The 26070-nt window shown below is 33.5% G+C and overlaps 1 protein-coding gene across 2 annotated transcripts in view; it reads right to left on the bottom strand.

The window, feature by feature from the left end:
- LOC142332224 (transmembrane protein 135-like) overlaps window positions 1-16136 on the bottom strand; it is a 45510-nt gene extending 29374 nt beyond the window's left edge. For both annotated transcript variants that reach the window (XM_075378526.1, XM_075378519.1), the window contains exons 1-4: window positions 15867-16136; window positions 10112-10239; window positions 5146-5269; window positions 1260-1402 (exon numbers count right to left, since the gene is read on the bottom strand). In XM_075378526.1, coding sequence (XP_075234641.1) covers window positions 1260-1402; window positions 5146-5269; window positions 10112-10239; window positions 15867-16025 — 554 coding nt within the window. In that variant the 5' untranslated portion in view covers window positions 16026-16136. The remainder of the gene's footprint in view (window positions 1-1259; window positions 1403-5145; window positions 5270-10111; window positions 10240-15866) is intronic.
- Between the last annotated feature and the right edge of the window lie 9934 nt (window positions 16137-26070).

Raw genomic sequence — 26070 nt, 5'->3', positions numbered from 1 at the left:
ACGCAGGTTAATTATTGGTTTTGTTTTCCAATGTTGTCAACAGTACTTAAACAGTTTAAAAGTAGCAAAAAAAATTTTTTTTTGTTTAATTTTATTCATTAAAAAATAAAAAAATAGCATGATTTAAAATTTTCAGAATTAAAATAACTAATCAATTTTTGTTTATGAGTAATGTATGTAAAATAATGTAAGAAGGTAAGCTGTTCAGGAATTACCCACTTAGACAGATCTTCTCTGATGCTAAATCACTGTACTTGATCATCCCAAAAATAAAAATCGTACACTTGTCATTCTGCTAGCATGAGCTGCACAGATATTTAATCATTTGGTATTAACTATGTAGGTTATTTTGGTTATTTTCTTTATGAGCGAAATTTTTGCTAATAAATAACAGCACTTGATGCTTTGAACATAGTAAAGGCAACAGTTATCCCACTGTGGTGTTGCACAGTTTTATAATTTACAGTTCAGTTTCCTCATTATTTTATATCCTTGTGTACCTTAATTTTATATGGCTGTATCATTGATGACTATAAAAGTAAAACTATTGCGTTAAATGTACAGTACATAATCATAAATACTAAAATACACATTACAATGATAAAAATGGAGGAATATTTTTTTTGGAAGTTTTGATTAATCTATCATAAAAGTTACATGTATGTTACATACATATAAGTTATTTATATATATATATATATATATATATAAGTTACATATATGAAGTCATTCACAAGTGATATAATAAATCTGAGAGGAAGAAGATATGATAAGCGTTTTATTATAAATGGCTGTACAGCACTAATGATTCACCAGTACTAGACTAATAGTTTATTGTTAGTCATACGTGATTAAATCTCTGTCTATAATTTACAATACTGTATCATGTAGGTCACAATCTCTTGCTACTGATAAACACCTAAAAAGAACCTTGATATTCGAACAAATGCTAAAAATCACATTTCAGACACAATGCAGATTCAAACATTTTTGACCACACTTTAAATCTGTGTCTGTTAAACTCAAAAAATCACGAGCAACAAAATTACCCGATATCAAGTTGAAAACAGTTATACCAATCAGTGAAGATTACTTCAAGGATGACTGAAAGCGTTATGATGCAATTTTTAAAAAACATTTATTTACTATATTTGATTTGGTTTGGTTTTTAAGTTCATTGTTATAAGTGATTTTCACCATCAACAACTGTCTTGATTAAAAATAAAGAAAATAATTGTGTCTTATAATAAATACTGTACCATAGAAATGTACTACTTTTTTTTTTACTTCGTAGCAAATAAAGAAGACTAGCACTGCTGATCATGAAGAACAGAGTATCAAAAAACATAGTTCTCTTGAAAATCCCTTTTTCTTGAAGTATTCTGTATAAAATTTCAAATACCTGTTAAATAAAAATTAAATGTATTTGTAAATAAAAAAACCCCAAATATTGCTTTAAAAAAGAAAAAGATTTTCTGGGAGTTTCAAATATCTAATGCATGCTCTTTATTTCTGTGTAAAATCCATTTAGAAACGTATGAAAATATTGAAAAACCAATAAATAAAAACGTAGCTTCAACATCATCATAAAACATCCCTGGAATTTCAATTGTATTAAAAAAAATTGTCCAATTCTGCTTCTCTTTTTTCACCTGATGATTTTACTATATTCGGTTGAAACCTATCTGCGGGAAATGGAAATGGAATTTTTGTAGCGTATGAAAAATACATGCCTGATCGGGTTTCGAACCCGGGATCTCCGGATGAAAGACCGAGACGTTACCGCTAGGAGATTTGTAATTACGTACAACTATTAAAAATACGTAAAAATATTTATCTACTGAAGGTAAATGTTTAGTAATTATTAAGCACGAATAATTAGAAACGAAAAAATTAAAAAGATGGCAAAAACTTTTTTAATGAAAATAAAACATCCATCATCTGAGTATTTTGCTTTTGTGATAGACGTGTGATAGCTGTACTATTTGTTTAGCATTTTATTCTATTTTTTTTTTTTTAAATTTGTTAGGAACTAATTAATAGTTCAGTAAACAACAGACTTAGTTCAGTTTGTACTACATTTAACAGGTCAAGCTCTACTACAAAATTGGATTATAAAATTAGAGTACAAAAAGGAAATTTCAACCATAATTGATTGCGGAAGGTTTATCTAAGGTCAAAAATACTCTTACTTTATTAACATCATTAGCATTATTTTCAGATATCAGACTTCTGTCGAGAATACACCTGTTCTTTCTCCTCATTTGTGAGGGTCTGATGGTGTGTGCGCGTATTTGCGTTTCTGAAGTGAAAATAAGATAGATAAATTGGTCAGAAAATAACTAAAGATGAAGTATTTAATAGTATATTGAGAAAAATACGATGTTGTAAAAAAAGTAGGAAAACTGTCTGAAGGACAAACATCAGGCTTAACGATAAAATAAAACATGAAAGAATCCAAATACCTTACACGTAGCCGGTAAGAGATAGACCAAAAACATTGCTGGCACAAGTAGTTTGCATTATAAGTGGAGGGGAGACCGTGGTTGAGCAACGGCTTGGAGGTAGAAACTTCCTCATTTTACAACCAAAAAAAGTTGTCCATGCCTATTAAAAGAGTCCCGTCATCAGATAAACGAATTCAATGTAAGACAACGATGGGAGCACAATGGCAGAGTTATTTTTTATTAATAAATTAGTATTATTAATAATATATTAAAATTATTATAGTTAATAATATTATTTTTCCACCAACTTAACTGGCAAAGAAGGTGAAAGAAAATATTAACATAGAATACCTACCGATGTTAATAAAGTAAAACTATTAAGATAAATAATTTTATTAATGAGTTAGCACTTAAATTATTTTATTTATTTATTCATATATTTTCACATTACATATGTTCCTATAGATGAATCGTATTTAAGTATTGCAAATAAAAAAAAAACACATAAATTATTAAAAAAACCTAAATTATTACACATACTTCACGTATGCATACACGTAATTACCAGTATGAATAATATAGATAAGCTTATATAATTGTTATATATCACAATAATTTGGAAAAAACACACAAAATCTGTTAAAAAAAAAACTCACACAAAAACAAAATTAGATGGCTATTTCAATTATTTAAACACAACATTATTAGTAGCTACTGAGGAATCAGCATGGAATAGTTACAATAAATAAATAAATAAACGGCTAATGTAGATTACAATACAAAAATAAAACTACGAATTAACAAAACCTATAAAACACTTTAAAAAAAAAAAAAAACAAAAAAAAACAGTATTTCTAACAGTAGTAATAAAATAAAATAATAACTATTTAGAAAGAAAATTAATAATTGTTGTTATAGGAATCTCAGTCGCAATCGTAAAGTTAGCTTAAAATCACGAAAAGAATTTAAAACTCCAAATTGCCACCTAATGTATGCCGCCTCTTTTAAAGGGTTGAGTAAGATAGAAATTCCACCTCAAGAAAAATAAAGACAGCATGAGTCTTAAATGAAACAAGTAGATATCGACTCCCGTAAACAAAATTTAATAAAAAGGTTAACGGTTTAGTATTCTTATGATAGAAAACATTCACAACAAGAGTTTTAATTAACTTAATGTTTTAAAAGCTGGTAAATATTGGTTTTCCACTGTTTTTTAACAACAATATTCTTGCATTATTATAAATAAAATAAGTTTTCAACCATTTTAATTCCTAATTATTGATATTCTTATAAACTGATTCCGTGGCCAGTTTCCATGCAATCTTAAGGTGTGGCCAATTTCTCTAATCTTCTATATTTGCCTGTACAGTGAGCCAAATTATCCTTAAATCTATTTTCAATCTTTCTTTTAGTCTGCTCTACGTATTTTAAATGCCAATTATGACTTTACAAATCAATTTATAAACGTTCACTCTTCAATAGACACGATCGAAAACGTATGAGAAGTTACAGAAAGCACCTAGTACCAGAATGTCAATAATTTACATGGGATGAAACTCTTCTCAAAGTCATAAATACCGGGAAGGAAGTTTTTCCTTTCTGGAGACCAACTGTGAATTAAAAAACACAAGTTTTTAGTCTTGAATTAATGTTATGGAGTGTTAGAATTACTCTTTTCAATATGTTAAAAAACAAGTAAAAAACAATATCACCAGTCGATCATTTTCTGGACAAGTCTGTCATTTTTGTGTAGGTGTCCAAGAATACCATTGAAGAATACACAAAAAAGATGTATAAAAGCCCTTTTTGTCTTATGGGTTTACAAGATAATTAAGAGGAGGAGAATTTTATTCTGAGTATATTTTGAGTTCAAATGTAGAAAATGTCTGTATTCGATAGCAAAAACATTGAAAATAATAAATAGTTTGCTACTGTGCTTAAAGATTCAACAAAATATTGTTTTCATTGCCATGGGAGTTTGAAGAAGTTGATATTTTCGAAAAGCAAGCAAATTGTTCTTTTCCATCATTAATAGAAAAAATCTTTTATGTTTTCTAGTTCACAGTATTTAAGAAAAAAAATTTTCTGTAAGATTAAATCTCACTAACAAAATACGCTAAAAAAATAGTATATACCTTAACTATATTTTAAGATTGAAAGACATTTTTACAGAAAGTTTAACACAATTGGAATTTTGTAATTCAAATTTTCGGTATTTCCTTGACTTCAAATAACTGATTTTCTACACTGTTAAAAGTTGAAGAAACTTAATAAGGTAATTAATTAATGCGAATCAGTGATTCGCAAATAATAAAGAAAAAATAAGTTTTAGTTATTAAAATTAATACAATTTTTATTAAATAAACTGTTTCATTATCGTATGACACTTACTTCCATGATTAACTCACATTGTTAAAATTTAATTCTGAACTGCTTTCGATAAAGTTCATTCTCTTCAAACTGATTTCTAAACTTATTTGTTGTCCATCACCGAATGGAAAACATATAAATAATAATAATTAGTGAGTTTGCGTACAATCTCGTAGGAAATGCAAACATGGATTTATGATCCTGTTACAAGAAAAATATATCCAGTGATATAATAAAGAGGATGAGTAAGATTTATTTTGTAGCTGAAAATGTTTTAAAATAAATTTATCATTATTAAACATATTTGAAAGCAATTTTACTTACTTACCAAGTATTTAATTGTTGTAACTACGAATCCTCTTCTTTTTGGATCTGATGCAAATATTGCCATGCCTCCAATACTACCTGATAAGAAGGACAATGTGTAATACCCATGCCTCTGAAGAATTTTCCTACGTGAAACAGTACAATTTTTTTTTTAAGAATTAAATAAGTAGTTTGCAATTTTAAAAGAATATTCCACGCAATTTTAGAAGCGCACGATTACGAAATGCAATTCTCTCTTTGGACAGTCCAACTTGAATAAAGGTAACTTATCAGTCGCCTTTTCAAGTAAATGCTAAGTAACTTTTTGGATTGGCCCTGGATTCCCTCATTCACTTCCCTTATATATAAATTTAATGTGTTATCATATTTTATAGTATAGTATTAATATGGCTGAGTAAAAAAGACCAAACACTATTGTTTTCCTGGTCTATTATCTTTTAAAACAGAAGTGAATTTTATCGAAAGTATAGTATCTTAGAAAAGCATAGTTGTACAGTTGATTCACGGTTTTACTACACAGATCATTGACAGCTTACAGAAAAGAATCGATAGAGAATTAATTAAAAATAGAAAAACAACGTTATTTTAGAACAGGTCACAAGAAAAACCAGACAAAACACTGTACAATGGCCATACTTGCCAAAACGTTAAAAAAAATCTTCAAAAACATAATTTTAGCGTCATCGTGGATGGCTAAGAAACTAGTCTCCGCTCTTGTGATTGCTAAAGAAAAAACTAAACCAGGCATCTAGAAATTATTCTGTTAAGCCATTAAGTTCAATAACTGAGGTTACGTAAAAAAGACTAAAAGAAAAACTGGAACTAAAATAAAAATTGTTTAGTTCATTATAAGTACAGAAAATCAGATAAATCGGTCGTGATCCGATACTACTTGGAGATTAATTAGAATTTATCAGAAACAGAGTTTCAAAAAACTCTGTAAAATTCTTTATCGAATAACGAAGAAAATCTATATCTTATAAAGGCTTATGGCTTTTATATGAATTTGAATGCTAGAATGTGGATACCGGTGTTCTATAGTGGTTGGGTTTCAATTAACCACACGTCTCAGGATTGGTAAGCCTGAATCTGTTCAAGACTACATACGAGTATTTTACATTTACAATTATACGCCAGACTGCATACAGATAGATGCCTTGGCATCTCTGTAGAGTGCTGTTGACATCAAGTCACTGTGCTGTTTCTCTGTAACCCGGTATAAATGAATAAACAGTAGTAACTAATACCAATTTGAAGTAATGAATAAGTTATAAGCTGCTTCATATGAAGCTGATGAACATTAGTAGTTTAGGCATAATAATTTGACGCCAAAGGAAAAAACTGCTAAAAAAAATGGTTTCTCAAAATGCGTTCTCAAACGTCTGATAAATTGTGCAATCATAAATAAAATTATTAGAGAATTAAAAATTAGAATAACTTCTTTATGATTGGAAATAATGATATACCCCAAATAAGACGTATTCTTTCTTCTTCTTTTGATCCCTAGCTGGCTTTTGGATCGACTCTTAAGCCTGTATGCTACGGTGGGTGCCAATGGTTGTCTGATTTCATTAACAAAAAACGCTTCCATGCATGGGAATCTATGGCCGTTGTCAAGGCTTCATTAATGTTTAGCCTGCGATTTTTTATTTTATCGATCTGCTTGATCCACGTTTTCTCTAGAGCTGTTCGTTGGACTCTCCAAAGGGTGGTACGTTCATGACAGAGGAGTTGGTAGGGTAACCGGTTTCCACTCTCTGCAGCTATAGCAAAACCTTTGTAGTCTCCGTTTTTGAATCTGTTGCTCAATTATTGGCTGTTGTTCGCAGTGATGGCGGATATCCCCATTTTGGATGTGATCGCGAAGTGAGACTCTCATGATCTGGCGTAAGCATCGCATTTGGAACACTTCAAGTTTGCTCAGGTCTGTCTTAAGCAGTGTCCATCTTTCTGCTCCATACAATAAAATTGGCAGGATCGTGGTTCAGAAAAGATGAACTTTTGTTTTGCATGCATTTTGTTTGTTTCTACAAGCACCACTTCAGGGAAGGAAATGCTGCGGTTGCTTGACCAATTCGACTGTGAATTTCCGCTGTAGTTGCTTCTTTCTTCTCCTAGGCCAGTGAGCCCAAATATTTGAATTCTTGCACTTGTTTAATTTGCACACCATCCAGTTGGACAATGGCGCGTGAGCCATCTGTTGTTAGTACATGTCTCTTATCCGCAATTATTTTCAGGCCAAAAGCTTGGGCAGTGCGGGGGTTACAAAGAATATCAGTGACCTCAGCATCACTGTCGGTGAACACGCCATTGTGATCGGCAAACATCAAGTTAGTCAGAAAACTATCCTCTACAAACTGAATTCCTGTTCTGCCCTGGAAAACTCTCGCATTATGAAGCCAACTACGATATCAAAGAGGAGTGGGGAGGCAATGTCCCTGGCGGACTCCTTTCCGGATGAAAATCTCCTTAGATAGCGCATTTCGAATGCGTATCTGACACGACGCGACGATCCATTGTAGCTCTCTTAGAGAAGCTTGATGACTTTTGGAGGGATGAGCACTGTCACCAGTGTCTTTCAAAGTGCCCTCTTTCAAGTGGATGCAGTCAAAAGTAGATCAAAAGTCGTTGAAGTTGATACCTGGTTGTTTTCCACATCGCTTTATTTCTTCCATTAGTTGACGAATGGCAAATATCTGGTTACAGCATCCTCGGTTTGGTCGAACGGGGGCTTGCTCCTCGCGGCTTGTTGGCTCACAATATTTCTGTAGGCGTGACTTGATTACTTTCATGAAAACTTTGCCAACAATTGATAGAAACTTATGCCACGGTAGTTCTTGCAGTCTTGACTATCACCCTTCTTGTGGATTGGAATGATGACAACCTTTATCCAGGTACCTTTTCGGTGCTCCAGATGGTTTGAAGAAGTACATGAAGTCTCTGAAGCAGAACAACACCTCCGGCCTTAGTAGACTCTGCACATTTTTCAAGGTATGGATGACTGTTTTCATTTCTTCAATGGTTGGTTCGGCATCAGACGTTTGGTACTCAGGTGGCCCAACAAGCGGTGGTCCTTAAGGCGTATTATAAATACTATTCATAATTTCTTTAGTGAAATGAATTCTTAAAACACATTAAAATGACTTATAATAAAATCACCAAAACAAAACTTACGAAAGAAAAATCTTGGACAAATTTGAAGATAGAAGTAAGAGATGCAAAATATCTCCTGGTGTAGTACATAATAGAAGCAGAAAAGTGAATGTTAAGAAATCAGGAGCGTAGTAGGTAAAAATTGGTCTTCATAGAAATATGTTAGAAAAGGTTAGGCAGACGGAAATAAGAAATTTTGAAAAAACTATCTGAAAATTTAAAATCAATAACTTCGAAAAATGTTCAGTAATTTTTTTTTTTCATTCACAGGCACATCTGCTTGACCATTTCGGCTAGTTAACTGACACTGCTCGTGATGTACTACTTTTTGCGCCTTCCAATGCTTATTTGAATGTGAAATTTTAAAGAATCAATGTTACCGCTGACAGTCAAATTCAAACAGTTATAGATTTTTTTTTTTTAATTCTAAAGGTGATTCCGTTTGAAATTTACAGGCAATATTGCTCAGTTCGGTATTATTGAGGTGAATGAGAGATTTATATACAAAACATGTATGAAATGTCACAGAGTGCTAGACTGATTATATATGAAGAATAGCGTTATGGCGGCCATTGGTTTTCATCAAAGAATTGAGGAACTTCTTCGATGATGGAAAAATAATATTGAATCACTTTCTCGGATTTGGAATTAATTTTTCCTTATGTTTCTAGAGTAATTCCGAAGATTAGATTCTACAATACTGAAATAAACTACAATAGGAAATAAATTAGACTACATAAAAATTTGTAGTGTTAAGTATTTTTGTCATGAACAAGTCTCGCAAGAAACGTTCCATGAAGTTGCATCCTACTTTCCAAGTTTCCGACGGAGGTGACTGATAAAGGCGGTTATATCGTTACAACATCACATTCAGTGAACAACATCATATTAAGTGATTTAATAGTGTGCTCATTATTTTCTGGGAAAAATTATATGGACAATTTTCAGCTACCCACCACTATGGACAAAACTACTAGGTACTTTAATCTGTTCAAAACACTGAAAGGATTTTTGGTTGCCAAGTGATGAAAAATTGAAAGTACCTGTCAAACAGTTTTTAAACGAGCGGGTAACAAAATTACGATAGTGCTATTCTGAAGTTTGTTTTGACAAATGTCTCCATAATGGTGGGAATTAGGTAAACAAAAAGGCTAACTTGAAGAGGTGTGCAAACATTTTTAAAACTATCTTTATTTTCAAGATACGCTTTGTACCTTTAGCGAGTAAAACTGAATTACTTATGGTCAAAAATGTAGAATCTTCATAGCTTTAAATCGAAAAAATACTTCACAAATATGTTATTTAAAGAGAAATTTATTTTAATGTCTCTAAGGAGTATGGGATACAAAGACATTGAAAATACGCTTACTCTTAAGCCAAAAACCTTGTATCAGCACTAAAAATAAAATATTTTATATTCATATTTACAAAATGAAACATCGGTAACATAATTAAACGATAATATAATAAATAACCCAAAAGTGCTAGGACATTCTGATTTAGTATTAATAAGTAAAATAATACCTAAAACCGAGCTCCGATACTTGGAAAGATTGTCATTTATGGATGTTGTATGAATGACATAATACTGATATTATAGTAAACAAAAATATTGCTTTCACAAAACAGTTATGTATTTAAATTACACTTTTTTAATTACAAAGGATGTATAATTGTGCTTTTCTATTTTTATTTGTAAATAAATATCTTGAATTCATTTAAGTCGAGATAGCCTCATTACGTACTGGAAGAAACTTTTCAACAACCAGGCTTCGGAGCTCGGTCTCAGTCAACAAGTAGAAGTAAAGTAATACCTGAAAATGCATGATGACCCTAAATATCCTGAGCCGATTAGACCCCAGACACATAAATCATGAATGAAGTGAAAGATAGTTTCCTTTAAGTTTTCTAAAGAAAATGAATTACTTTTTATAAGGTGTACCTGAAAAAAATTGAACGGAAGTTTACTAAATGATTTATTACATTATTAATTTCACTTTTGTATTATTTGTAATTACTGATCCATTCAAAGGAAACAATGAACGAATTTAATGTAGTGAATTATTTTAAAAGATACAAAATATTAGTTGAAAGTTCTAAAATAAAACAATATTAAAAAGTCACTCATTCAATATATAAGCATAAATTCGAAGTCTTTGTTAGTTGGTAGTTATGGACAAAATTCATACATTTCATTTCACAATTACATTTCAAGTTTCACAGAGATTATTTCAGTATTTTAATTTATCGAAACGGTATGACTAAGATTTTCTCATTTAAATCGTCAATGGTTTTTATGGAAACTTACTCCCGTAATATTTTTTACCACTTTCTACTACATTAACGGAACAAAATTCTTTTCTTATTACAAATAAATATAACTTTTTTTAAAGATTTTTTGTATCTTATTTCCACATTTTATTTTCTCTTCAAAAATTGCCACTGTAACGATTTGCCGACTAATACAAGAAATTTGAGTTAATTCAGAGGGTGTCCTTTTGTTTAATTTTTACTAAAAGTAACTTTTCACTAACTACTTTCACATCTGTAAATAGTGCTATTTCCTCCCTGTATCTACTGCAAATGACACAGATTTATTGTGATCGTTGATGTTAACTTTTACTGGATCAAATTTTATCTTATAATTTTTATCACGTTAAACAAACTACTTCATTATATAAATAATCACCATTACTTTGATTAATATTTCCATTTATATTTTTTTATAGCTAAAAATACGATTTATTTTTTAATTTTTATGCTGATTAACAATTGCATATTTTACAAATAGTGATTATTTGGCAATTTTTCAAATATAAATTAAAAGAATACCTAGTAATGTGTCCATTTTTTCTTCAGTAGTAACAATGACATATATTGATACGCTTTTCAAGTTCACTTCCTTAATATTTGCATTTTATTTAAATTTTCTGAAAATGCTGACTGATTTTTTGCCCTGGTTTTCGTTAAAAATAACAAAATTACTTGGTTGTCTTGACAACAAATGCTTTCCTACGTGTTTTGCATGCCATGAAGTTAGGTGCTTCCATCTCTTTTGTGTCGTTTGACATATTTGAACTGCCTTTTTGAAGCAACAAAAGGAAAGTTTCTTCATAGTTTCATTATGAAGTAGATCTCTTAAATAACCATTAGCAGCTGCTTTAGATTGACAGAAAGAGAACATCAACAATTCCGCAACTGTTTTATGTTCAATTGGATTATTAAATAAACGAAACTTTCAGCGTTCCACAATAAACAAAAATTTAGGACACAGATAATTTTCAATTAATTTTACTACCTCGTTAAGGGGTTTTGTTGATGATTTTGTAGGGGTAAATGAATCAAACAAAATATTAAAATTTACCCAAGAACAGTTAGGAATGTGCTAACCCTCTTACCTCCCTTAATTTTCAATAAACAAACGACTCAAATTCTTCAATAATTGAGTTCTAATATTCGTTGCAGCTGAATTCATAACTACTACCGATAATGAATTCCTGACATCATGACTTCTTTGTCAAAAAATATTTCTGAATTACTTTCATAATAACTTCCTGCATCCCGGAGCACATTTTTTCTTTTTCTGTTTAGCCTTCAGAATCACCATAAGATATTACTTCAGAGGATGAATAAGGATGATATGTATTAATGTAAATGAAGTATAGTCTTGTACAGTCTCAGGTCGACCATTCCTGAGATGTGTGGTTAATTGAAACCCAACCACCAAAGAACACCAGTATCCACGATCTAGTATCCAAATCCATATAAAATAAGTGCCTTTACTAGGATTTGAACCTTAGAACTCTCACTACAAAATCAGCTGATTTGCAATGACAATTCGCTAGACCAATACGGTGGGTTATCCCAGAGCAGGGTCTATGCAGGATCTTGAAAGTATTCAAAACCCTACATAAGGTTTAGAATACCTTGATGCTTTTGATTACTCTTTTTCATCTTTGTAGCAATTAGGACATTGGTTAGGCAAAATCAACTGGTCAAGAAAAACATTGCTTTAGAACTATTTAACCAAAAAATACGCTTTAAACCCAGGAAATCTCAAAAATTTTGAGCTTGATGTTGAGTACAATATCATTTTCTCCCAAAGTGATATCAAAAGCTCTCTAGAAATTCTTTTCAGTCATCTAGTAGTAACTACTTTTAATAATTTTAATATTATTTAAATCAATTTATTAGTTTTAATTGTTTTCTTTTCTTTAGTTTTATGAGAGCAATATGGCTTCTTCTGGAGCTTTTTTATTGTTTATCCAGTTTTTAGTGGTGATAGGGAATTTTATGGTTTTTTTAAATAGTAAGCATTTACCCAAGCAGTGATAAAATTTTATTAGAATCATCATGCATCTATCCACTTAATGTTATGGTTTTAATCATTAGATTTTATTCATTCATTATTCAATTAGCACAGAATTTATTGTTAACATTACTTACATCATTTTGCATTACTAATTTAATTTTTGTAAATTTACTAACTTTTTTTTTTATTATTGTTACATAGTATTCAAAAACTGTTGTTAATACCTCTGCTAAGTGGGTATCATTTGCTTATTCGTAACTGCACCAACTGTTATTCTAAGCATTTACCTTCAGTGATTTATTTATCTTTTTAAATTATATTCATTTAAGAGAAATTTAAATTTATTTTTTTGTAAAAATCTCATTATAAAATTTATATTTATGACTCCTATTCGTAAACTTCTTAATATCTATGCCATCAAGCAGTGATACATTAGATCACTTTGTAAATTGTACCATCAAGAAACATCTCAGTATTTTTGTCTAATAATATGTAAATGTTATTAATATTTACGCCACTTTACTTTATTTGCTACTGATCTATATCATACATTTACATTAAATTTATTGATATCACCTGCATTCATTAACATAAAGTTATTTGTATAATGTTATTTTTTAAATAAAAACATATTTATTTGTGTTAATTTATTTTATTTTTCATACTGTAAATCATACCACATATTTAACGTCTGCATCATATATAAAAACAGTATTATCATCACACCAACATTTATTTAGTTAACTCCAATACTTGTGATTATATTCATTAACTAAGACTAATGCGCTTAGTTTATTTTACATTACTTTACATCATTTGAATTTGAAGTAGATAAATAGCATAGTTTCTAGTCTATGATAAACAAAATTCATGTTTAGATTCCTAGAATATAAACCTTGTCTCCTTTATTAAAACCTTGTAGTCATCTGATGAGCCATTTTAGAATGGTCAGCAGTGGTTACAAGTTTTTCTAATTGGTTTCAAAAATGTATAGCTTGTTGCAGGCTTTATTTGGAAAGCATAAATACTTTAATGGTAGCTGATGATTATATTGGTGGTAGAAGTCATTTAAAAGAATGTCATCTCCTTCAGTTATTCTCTTCAGTCCTAGAGTATTGATATATCATCACTATATATAATATGGTATACATGATTTATTATACCAAGCAGAAGGGAATTAATTAATTACTTTTATATTATTTAATTTTTTTTCTTATCTTCTATACATTAGCAAGTATTTTGACCAGTTGCATTGTATGCTACCCGTAGTATTATTTGAAATATGAGGATTGAAACCAAAATTTATCAATCCTCAACAGGCTGAAGCATGTTTTCTATTAGCCTGAAATAACCTTGGCAATGACTTCTACCAGTGCAGATAAATATTTTTCATTTTAATTATCAGTCAGTGAAAAATAGCTGTTGTAAAGGTTTGATAATAAAGTATATTTCTGGCTTCTGTATCATTTGGAATTAAAGAGCGAAGGAGTACTGGTGCTGATTTAAGAAAGACAAAATTCATGTCCAGATATCTAGACCATGTGTAATTAAAATGTATAATTTTTAAACAGGTGGTGAGGATGGTCTTCACAGAATTATTGGTTAAATATGTTACAACAGGACAAACCACAAAGTGGACTGTAAGAATAATATATCACTGTTTTTATTTGGTTATGATTTTATTTGTTTTAATAACAATGCCACTGATACACTAAAAAAAGAATCTAGAGAAAGCAGTATTCCTGATAAAGACATTATGTCTTTTTACTTTTCATGTTGGTATAGTAGAGAGCTTACTGAATTTACAGAATCAAGCCTTATATTTATCAGATGGTCTGATTGTTAGGCATTTCTCTGTTTTACTACAGAATGGAATCGTTATAAAATTTCCATTAACAATTTAAGAGATTTACAAACAAGTATGGCTAGTTTTTTATGTTATAAAATTATTTTCTTTTACATACTAAGTTTTTTTTGAAATAATATATTTTATATTTGTTGTACTATTGTTAAATAACAGTATTAATATATATTCCATTTATTGTACTATATTTTTATTTTGTAATTATAAATTTCATAACATAACCTACTTTTATATTACTTAGATTTCCATAAACAAGAAATAGAATAACAAATAAATATGGCTAGTTTTTAATGCTAATTTGTAAAATTTATGGTTACTTTAAATTTTTTAAATTTATTACGGTTTGCATTAATTTTTCAAGTAAAACTGTAGTTATATTTTACATTTAATTAACCAATTGGAATATTATGACTTATTTTACATTAATTTCAACAAATAACCAATTTTTATTTTAGTCTATACATGTTAGGTTATTAGTTTTACTTCCAATTGATGAGGTAACAGATTTCAGCATTACTTACCAAGACTTCTTTCAGACCTGTTGTATGATTGGTAACAGATTCTAATTTCTCAGAAAATACTTGTTTTTAAGATGGGAATTATATTTTGAAGCCTATACATTTTAGGTAAATAACATTTATTTTGACTTTTTATTTTTTTTTAGTTTTCACTTTTTTAAAAATATTTGTTTCAAGATGAACAGGTTATAGTATCAAATGATTTTTTTTAATAATTACAAAAAGTTTTGGTCCCGTACTGGTAAACCCGTCATCGTAAATCACTTGTTTAACCGCTGATTTTTGTAGTCAAAGGTTCTCAGATTCAAATCCTAGTAAAGGTTGCTTTTATAAGGATTTTAGTACTAGACAGTGGATACCGGTGTATTTCAGGGGGTTGGGACTCAATTAACCACACATCCCAGAAGCGGTCGGCCTGAGTCTGGACAAGACTGCACTTCATTTACACATCATACATATCATCCTCATCACATTGGGTTGGGGGGGGAGGTTGCTTATTGTTTACTGAATGAACAGATTGCAACGTACACATTAGGAATAATACATAAAAGAAGTTATGCAACAGAAATTCAAAACTGTCACCTTTGTAATTTTTGTTTTATAAATGTATATTGCTTAATATTTCATTTATTATTCCAGAAATAAAATTATTAAGACGGTTTTGATGTGACAGAAATATATTTTACAATTCTGAAAGTAAAAGTAAATATTTAAGTCAAATAAATTTTTGACAAATAAAAATTTCAATTTTTTCTTAAGAGTCAGTTCTTAATAAAATAAAAAATAAATTAAAAACTTCAATATAAATAAAATAAACTAAGAACAAGAATTTAAATGAACCAGTTTACAGATCTGATCAAAATTTAAATACTTACAATATAAAATAGAAGATAGAACTTTCCTGAACCTATTAAAGTTGAAATTAACATTTGAAAATAACCTTTGAAACAACTCTTGGCCCATGGATGTGAAACTTGTGAACAACTTAGATGTGCTACATTGCTATTAAATACATGCTTGCTTACTGAAACCATAATGTTTATTTTATTACAACATTCACATACACAGAAACTTGATCGTATGTACTAGACTATTTCTTTACCTCATGTCAATTCAAGTAAAGTTAATAAAAATAAATATCACCATCTTCTGTTAGTAGATCTTCTTTTTCATATGTTTTTCTATAATATACATTCATTATAACTTATTAACATTTATAAGTTATTCAAAACCAGTAGAAATCATTTGCATATTCAGTACATGTCATTGTTCTTTTTTGATTACAATCTTTTTTATGTTTAAAATATAATAATAACTTTTATTCTGTCAAAATGTACAATGTACTACAAAATCTTTCCTTGCTAAAATAATATGAAGAACAAACTTACTATGAAAACCTATTTTCCTGCTTATTAATTGCATTGTAGACTAAATTGGACGGAAATCAAAAAAATGTTGTTTTGTAAATATAAGCAGCTTTCTAATAAATGCTGTCTATATAAAAACCTAAAAATACATTTATTTATTGTCAAGTTGCACAAAAAATGTTTCTAATAGTAATTATGATACAGATATTTGTAAAAGTGTCTTAATAGACAGACACTTTAGACATTCCTTATTTTACATCTTCAAGCTAAATTACGCTAAAATTTAGAAATTGTATTCAATTAATTATGTCCACAGACATGTAATATCACTTTACCTTACATTTGAAGACATTTATTTGGTGAAAATTTCTTGGTGGCCATAAGGGGAAGTGTTTCTGGGATCCTTTTTGTACTTTTAGGAACATTCTTCTTAAGCTGGTTAGACTTGTTTCCTCATGAGACACATTTCACTGTATAAGACATTCTGAACGTATTCATACATATTTTGCAACTTTCATAAAGTTTCCAAAAACACTCTGGGACACATTATTGAAAACTCTTTCAGATATTCCATTAAGTCAGAAATATTATTGGTTTTCTTTGCAGAAGTGATGGAACCAAGAGTTCATTATCAGGGAATAAAAAACAGAACACAGCTGTTGACAATTTTGAAGACTATGTGGTTCCTAATAAAAGACCAATAATTCTAAACAAGAAATTTCTTGACCAGCATGGTTGAATGTGCTGGTACATTGTCATGCAAAATAATAAAAGTAATAATCTACTAGCGTTACGTCACATGATCTTGGAAGCCAATTTACTGGATCATTTCATGAAATAATTTTGTCGCTAAATTGTTGTTTCATTATATCTATTGTTTCGGTAGCAGTATGAGTTGTGGCACCATCCTGTTGAAACTAAAGCTGTTGAAGATCGATATCGTGCAAATCTGAAGACAAATAATCACTGATCATTGATCTCTAAATATCACCATTTACAGTAACTTGTGCTCCTGCCTCATTTTTAAAGAAATAAGGACCGACGATTTCTCCAGCATGTAACCCATACCATACAGTTCATTTTTCAGGATGTAATGGAGACTCCTGTAAATTTCCTGAGGATTGTTCTAACACCATATATGGTAATTGTGCTTGTTGTCATAACTATTTAACCAGAAATGAGCTTCGTCACTAAACAAAATTTTTCGATAAAAATGTGGATTTTTTCCAATTGATTTAGGAACCATTCACCAAACAAACGACAATTATTATGGTCTTGTGGCTTTAGTTTTTGCATGGGTGTAAACCAAGATCTTTACTAAAATCTTTCATGTAGTGGATGGACAAAATCCAGGTTGTTGAGAACGGCGACGAATAGACACATACGGATCATCTTCAACACTGACAGCACCGATATTTTCGTCTACGTACAGATTTTTGTCTTGTTAGTTTTTCATTGAGTTGAGTAAATTTTTTTTCGAAATTTATCAATAGTTCGACGAATAAGTTGCTCTGATGAACGAATATGTGCACCATAAAAATTACGAAGTGCTTATAAGTTTGGCGAACCGAACATTGATTTTGGAAATATATTTCCACAATTTGTAAACGTTGATGCGGCGTCAGTTTTTCTATGACCATTTGCCAATGCTCACTGATCTGAAATGACAAAACAAAAAAATGACAGCTATCGCTATCCAAAGTTCTATCAGTAAAAAAACACCCGTCTATTTCGATGCCCACCACGGATGTGAGCATAAGTATTACTACATGGATTAAATTATCATTATTAGACAAAACGGCCTTTAGCACTGCTCTGAAGGGTGTACTTCGAGAAGGAAGCGTAGTCCAAAATCTGTAACCTCGAATGCCATGGAATATTAAACTAGTACGGTTTACGGCAGAGCTGTTCAACCCTAGATGCAATTCAAGTAGTAGTTGAAGCAGTGCGGAGGACAGAGGACCACAATAATTTTTCGCGCCATGTGGCCCTCTCGTTACTTTAGACGTGGAAAACGCGTTCAACTCTGCACGGTGGAGTGATACGCTTCGGACCCTAGAGTATTTTCCACTTGTCTCGATACCTCCTCAGAATGATGGAGGCATACATCAGGAATTTCGGCCACATCTACGATACTGCAGTAGGCTGGCGTAGAACCTCGATCACGGAGGGGCCGACGCAGAGGGCGATCCTATACTCTGACCTCCTCCTACGACGGCTTGCTGAGCAAAGAGGAAATAGAAAAGACGGCTTTGTTGAGTACGTTGATGACGTAGCGCTACTTGCTGCAGACCGCGACGTACAGCGCGTCCAACAGTCTCAGCCTAGCAATGCGCTGAACTACCATGGGTTTTATCTAGCCCCAACCTTTGTAGGGCACGATACCCGCCTTTTGACGATTCCGTTCGCCCCCCGCCGTTAAAAAAGCTGATGGGCTTTAACAGAGGTCGTCTTTTGACCCTCTAACTGATTACACATCAAAGTCATTAGTCAAGCCTCAGTTGGGATGGCACCGATGTAAATGCCTCAGTAGACATTTACATCAGTGAGTTTTAACTCGGCATTCGTCTTCGCTGTAGGCTTCTTTCTGACATCTCTGTCCTACATCGTTTCCCTCTGAACTAGCTAACTGAATTCACGGAAGCACGAACCCCGCGCCTAGTTCAATACTTTAAACAAGCTATGGGTGATTGAAATATCTCTTTAATATGAGTTTATATTCAATTATAATATTGCACACAACAAGAAATGTGTTCGCAACAAAGAAATTTAGGCCTAGTTAACTTAGCGATCTCAATGAAAAATTAAAAGCCTTTAAACTTTAATTGCAACTACGGACTCCGATCTGGTCCACTGGGGAGAAGAGGACAGACCTCTTACCTCCCACTCAGTTCCATCGCAGAGTCTCGCGTGACATTTACTTCATCACATAAAACCTCCCTCATCAAGACGGTACTACACCTCTCGGCTACATGGACAACCATGCCCTCGGCAGTTTAGTGACCATCCCACCAGCAGCGATAATATTACTCATTCAATTACCGCCCTCGTCAAAACGGCGCTACACCTTTCGGCTGCATGGACTAACATACCTTCAGTAGTGCAGTCGTCGTCCCGCCGACAGCAATTCAACTACTTACTTCCAAACGTATTGTAACTAACTGTGGCTCAATGCCAATAGGTCTACCTTCGGCCTATCAACCGTCCAAGCGGACTCTAGCCACCCACCGTCGATTCTACAATCCGGGCAGAGGCCCGAATCAACCAAACCAAACCTATCCAATGTTTCCCTAAAGGCACCACGTCCCGAGAGAAATTCTGATGTATAGCGATTGGGAAAATCCACGTAATCGCTTGCAAAACTCTAACCCACGTAATCGCTTGCAAAACTCTAACATCTGGAGATATACCATGCATGTATCGACCAGTAGAAGAATCGTTTTACGTTACTTGCCAAAAGTCAAAATCTTGATCTTCAATCACTCTCATACGCCCAAGAGTAAGGAGGTCCTCCTTCTTAAAAATATAATTGCTGCTACGTTCTGTAGCTAAGATGTTAATTGGTTTCGTGCCAGCGATTACAGACTGACTCTCACGAGACAGTTCTGTAGACTCCTACAACAGCTAACAAAAGAAGACGCTGGGATCCTAATAAAACATCCCTATAACACTGAGACTGCAGTCGATGAGGCCAGACGGGCGCAGCATACAACATTATAACCTCACAGACACTTGTAAATAATAAGCAATGCACGATGCTCCTTGAATTGAAGTTTCTCATCAAGGATTATACCCAGATACTTATACCTGAAAAGGTCGCCCATCACGATTCGTGGGTGACGAGTCGCGGTAAAACGGCCTTTCAGAAACATCATAGTGTTTTTTCTGCACTGAAAACCATCTTGTGCTGAAGATTCCACAACCTAAGTACCTTACATGCCTAAGTCGTTCTGAACTCTTATCTCCATCCGCGAGTCTCCTTTGACAAGCAGCAACCCATCGTCAGCATATGCGACGATACGGCAGCCTCAACCACATCAGAGAATCGAATTAACGATCCAGACGAGGAGACCTAGAACACTGCCCTGCGGACAACCTTTTGACAGGGCCTTTCCTACTTCCGAACCGTCGTCACGAAGGACGATCGTTCTGCTGCTGAAATAGTTTGCGAGAGTCTCTATTTCATTTTACGTACAACCACGCTGCTTCATCTGAAACAACGCAGGGGGCCACCACAAGTTATTGAAGGCCCCGGATTTATCCAAAAACCGCTAAATACATGTTTGCACTCACTGACCGAAGCTATATCTATCAACGTTAGAACAGCGTTCTCTGTGTTCTTGGAAAGGGGATTAAGACATGCTGGTCGTCCATTAACGAGCGATTAGAAGTTAATCTACTATTAATGCGGAAGTACATTACCTTCTCGAAAAGCATACCTACAACTGGCAAGAGCGTCAGAAGCTGGTAAAAAGAAGTTACAGTGGGGTCCTTTTTGCCACCTTTAAAAAGTAATTTCAACTCACCACGTTTCCAACAAGCTGGGAAATATCCAGCAAAATGCATTCTATTAAAAAATCTTAGTCAGTGGGACAAGGAATCACTGGCAATGTGCGAACAAGGAGTTCCACTCTAATACAATCATATCCGGGTGTTTTATTCCTACCCAACTTACAGATTACTTGCCCGACGTCAGCCTCAGTAATATCTGAAAACATAATCTTAGAGCAAAAACCTGCGACTTCCCTTCGGAAAGGTCGGTGATATGAGGGTTCACATACACCTTAGCATCATCGGAAAGCAGATCGTTCATCAGAAGAGTGAGGTCACGAACTTTATCTATTACAACTCCATCCTCGGTTTAGAGAGCCGACAGAAGAATGTCTTTTTTCTTCTTATGTCCAAGAACTCTATACACGACATCCATGGGACCTTGTTTCCCTGCTCTTGTACAAAAAAGCTCCAGGAATCACGTTTTGAAGACCTAAACTTCAGAAAATATTCGGTCTTTTTCGACGATAGTTCGCAAGCAGGGCCGCACACCGATCAAGATCACCATCACGTTGAGCGGCTCTCCTAAGTCGGCCCACAGAACGCTTTATCGTCGTCAATTCTCGAGTTCACCAACCGAAAACTCTCTCCCGACCCGTACCTCGAGCAATGGACTGGTCTAAGACTTCAACTACCGCAAAAGAAAACCCCTCTGCCAGATCCTCTAACGGGAACTTATCGAAACTTCGAGCAAATACTCGAAGTTTGGCCGTAAGTATAATAGAAACTTTGGGCCAATCTGTCCAACTGTGCAAGAAACGTCCCTGCTGAACAGGGACATACCCCCTATAGACATCGCGCAGCCCGCTTTCCAAATCAGAAACTATTAACTGATCAGATTGCTCGCACAATCATCAACTACAGTCGAGTTTTGAATCCTACCAGTGATTCTCTTACTAATGGTAACATCGATGTTGGTACCAATGAAGGCATTCCGCCTCTCAAGCGTTCAGCGAAAGTAGCCAACTACTACGTTTACTTTTAGGGTCCACTTGCACGTCAAGTTTCTTGACGTAGCAGTATATGGTAGGATAGTCCAAAATAACTCGGACTGTCCCTTTGTTAACTACAATGACTGCCAACTCTTTGATGTCTCAAATTTTAAGGCCCTTTCGGCTGTCACGAAGGGCAGCCTGAAAGTCCTTGTTAAGCTCTTTCGATGATTTTTTTGGAACCCTCTGCTTTGTCTATAAAAAGAATCTAGGGTTTTCTTGTCGCCTGGCGGGCTTCTCTTTTGCTTCTAACTACCTCAGCAGAGCGCCTGGGCTCTTCTTGGGCCGGAACTACCTTTGGAAGTACCTTGGCCTCCTTGGGATTGGAGGGCAGGGGCTCATACTCCTCCGCCATAACAGAAAGGAAATCACGTGTTTTAGCTAATCGATGAAAAATGGTGTTCCTCGCGCCTGAACCCACGCTGCGGGTGAGCGCCAGGAACTGAACTAAATAGTTCAGATCGTCTTGGACCGCTTTGACCAGCGAGTCAGAACTACCAGGTCTGCTCTTCGCTTTTTTGAAAGCCTCTACTAATTAGGGTTAGGTTCTGCGCGGGTGGATGTCCTTACATCCACTGCTGAACTCTCAACTTCTGAGGTCGAGGAGGTTGGTAATAAAGGCTCAGGCCTTTTCTTCCACCTCCATTTTCCTAACATCTTAAATTCTTCGGAGATGGCTGGAGATACCCTGATCTGACTATTTTCTGCACTAGAGACGCTCGCTGTCTTCCTTCTACTGGATTATTGGGCAAGCCCACTGGTGTGACAACCACCTGCAACGAGCCACGGCCCTCGTTCTTAAAAGAACGCAAAAGCAGGACTACGGAAATTTCCCTTGCTTGGTAAGGGTTTTACGACCAGAATATGTTGCCATCCTCTTGCCGCGTTGAGGTGGGTACGCGTCGTATATAACTGCAGCTTTAATCTCTGTGTCCTGAGAAGCACAATAAGTCTATGTTTGATGCTTGGCTGTTGCCGCAGTATAAAATCAACTAGGCTTCAACCAGCGAAAGGTACACACTCGACCGCTAGTTCAAATCATACTGAAGATAAACTCAAAGCAAATAGAAATCTCTGGACGCACCAAGGGACCAGCGATTTCTCTTTAGCCCTCAGCAAGACTGAAATCGTGGTTCTAACGAAGAAGTGTGTTAACACTTTCCTCTCCTTGCGGGTCGGAGATGAGGTTGTCGAAACCAAGCAGGCCACAAAGTACCTCGATATGATGATTGACCAGAAATTATCTTTGCTGAGCAGCTACGGAGAGCCATTGACAAAACCGAGAGAACCATAATCCTTCTTATGGCGAATGGCAAACGGACCGAAGGTCTGTAAATAGTGACTTCTAATTTAAACGATGATTTGGTCCTATTGTACAGGTTGGAGTACGGGCCCACACAAGCTTTGAAAGATTTGAAAGAAAGCAGAAGCGGTTCGTGTAATTCAACAAATCGGTAATGGGAAGTCACCGGTGTTAGCTATTATTACATACATAGCTATTACTCTTTTGGCAAGGGAGCGCCAGGTGGCCGTCAGGCAAGTGAAGACCATCGTCGTGGGGTGGTGGGGGTAACGTACTCATATGTTCCTCACCTGGTACCGCAAGACTAAAGGACGACGGACCGCAAGTTTTATTCCTCTGGTCATTTAGCGGACAGAGCGGTGGTAAGGAGTGGTAAAGTACTATGTGACCCAGTTTTTAACGTGTCACCGGTATTTCCGCGCTTATCTCCATACCACAGGAAAAGCCTACCTTAACTGCTTCTATTGCCCGGGACGATGTCGAGCAAACCTTTTTCAAATATATTTGGTGGGCGGCAGATCGAGGGGCGCTAGAGGCGGACCTCGAAGTACTGAGCCCCCACAACGTAGTTGTGATGATTTTCCGTGACCTGAATAGCTGGGATAGTGTAGGCCGATTTGTAGGGAGCATTCTCAGGACCAAGAAGAGCCACCCGAATATTTCTGAGCCAGGTAAAAATTAAGTAGCGGCCTTCTGAGGCTAGCATAGGACTCGTTTTGAAGTAATGCGCTAAACGGTTCCAGGCCGAGTCCTAGTAGAAAGGGGAGTGGTTTTAGTTGTTAGTTTGCTGATGGCAGTTAGATAAGACCACCAGTGGGAGCCCGACTTCATGTTTAAATACAGTTCCATCTCCCTACCCAAAAATCCAAAAATTTATTATTGTAGAACAAATTTTGGTGATAAGCAAGACCCTTGTTTATCAGTAATGTAACTGACGCTTACAAATCAACTAAACTGTAAATTTTTAAAACCCCTTTTAAAAAATAAGTGACATTTTTAAAAATATTACTATTTTGAAAGTGAGTCATCAATTCTTTAAAGAATTAATTATTTTCTCTTGTAAACGTATAAGAAAATAGACACAGCTTTTTATTTTTACGCAGCTGTAAGAATTAACTGAACTTTTTTAAAATTATAACACATGAATTTATTATTTATTTTTTTTACTACATGCAACCAAAGTACATACAATATCATTTGTTGTTTGTTTTTTATTAAGTGAAGAATCTTTTTTCTTTTCAGGAACAGAACAGCTTGATCTGTTATTTTAAATATTAATTGTATTTTCATTTATTTATTTAAAAAAAATTATATTTATGATTTTGATAATTAATTTATGTTTGTGATGTTTACATTTACGTAATATGTAAATTACATAGAAGTAAAATTTAGCTATCTTTCTCGTTTTATATCCTTCCTTGTCTGTTTAGCCTCCAGTACCACCATAAGCTATTACTTAAGAGGATGAATGAGGATGATATGTATGAATGTAAATGAAGTGTAGTGATGTACAGTTTCAGATTGACCACTCCTGAGATGTGTGTGATTAATTGAAACCCAACCACCAAATAACACCGGTATCCACAATCTACTATTCAAATTCGTATAAAAGTAACTGCCTCTACTAGGATTTGAACCTTAGAACTCTCAAGTTTGAAATTAGCTGATTTGCGATGACAAGTTCACCACTAGACCAACCTGGTAGGTTTCTGTTTTCATATCCAAGATTGCTTTCTGATATAAAATCAGAAAACATTTTCAGAAGACTAAATTAATCCAAAAATTTGCAATTACAAATAATTTAAATTTACAATTACAGATAATTTGTAACATTGTTATAAATTATGTTTTGCATTCTTTTGGATACAGAATGGGTGTTCATGATTTCATATAGATACAAAACCAAGTTTTTTTAATTACTGAAAAGAATGTATATTGTTTTGCATTAGATGTTACATCACATTCCTGAGTTTCAACAAATTAATTTCTTATTACTATTCAGCCAAGCTGCTAGAGCTTCATCATTTGAGTTGGTAGTAGATACTTATCAGAATGAGTTAGTGACAACATTGCTATCATCATCTGATTTTGTTTATGAAATCATTTCTGCTTTAGAATGTATAAGCAAAAAATATGACATCACATTAAATATTATGTAATGGGTATTTTTCAGTATTTTATATAAAATTTCACTTGTTACATAAATAAATGCAATAAGTTGTTTGTCATTATATTATTAATCAATGAAATGAGCAGTCTACTACCAAGCAATCTGTTTATTTTTACATCAAGAAACACTTTTTTAAACATATCTTTTGATCAAAAATGTATCCTGTGTTCTCTGGACTTGGGCAAAGTAAAATGGAAAATGGTAAGAAATATTGCCAGTCTTTCTCCATAATTTATTTCTTTACTAGTCATTGAAACTGACAATTAACCCATACAGACTCATAACTCCTTGGGTTAAATTATTGCCTAACCTTTTCTAGAGGCTTTTAATTCCAAGGATCTTTTGCAATATATCTCACCAAAGATACTATAGATCAGAGGAACCCAAAATGTTTAACCCAAGATATTTTTTATTGATTTGATATATTTTTGTTTGTTTATTTGTTGCTTATGAGTCGATACACCATTCAATTTTTACTTATTTAGAACTTGTAGTAATAGTACTTAAGGTGAATTATTGAAAAAAACAATTTTTTTCAATATTAGATTAGGTAGTTCTGATTTTAAGAAAGAAATTTGCATCGATAAAGAGAGCTTTGTTAGAATTTTGTACAGAAATTTTTTTTTTCTTAATGAAACATGATAGCCATGAGTTGTTTATTTCCATATTGTAGCAACTTTAACTCAACATGTTCAA

This window comes from Lycorma delicatula, chromosome 1 (genome assembly GCF_047948215.1).
Source record: "Lycorma delicatula isolate Av1 chromosome 1, ASM4794821v1, whole genome shotgun sequence".
In the NCBI taxonomy this organism is placed as follows: domain Eukaryota; kingdom Metazoa; phylum Arthropoda; class Insecta; order Hemiptera; family Fulgoridae; genus Lycorma; species Lycorma delicatula.
Note: the sequence above shows the minus strand (reverse complement) of the source record. Positions and strands in the feature narration are given on the sequence as shown.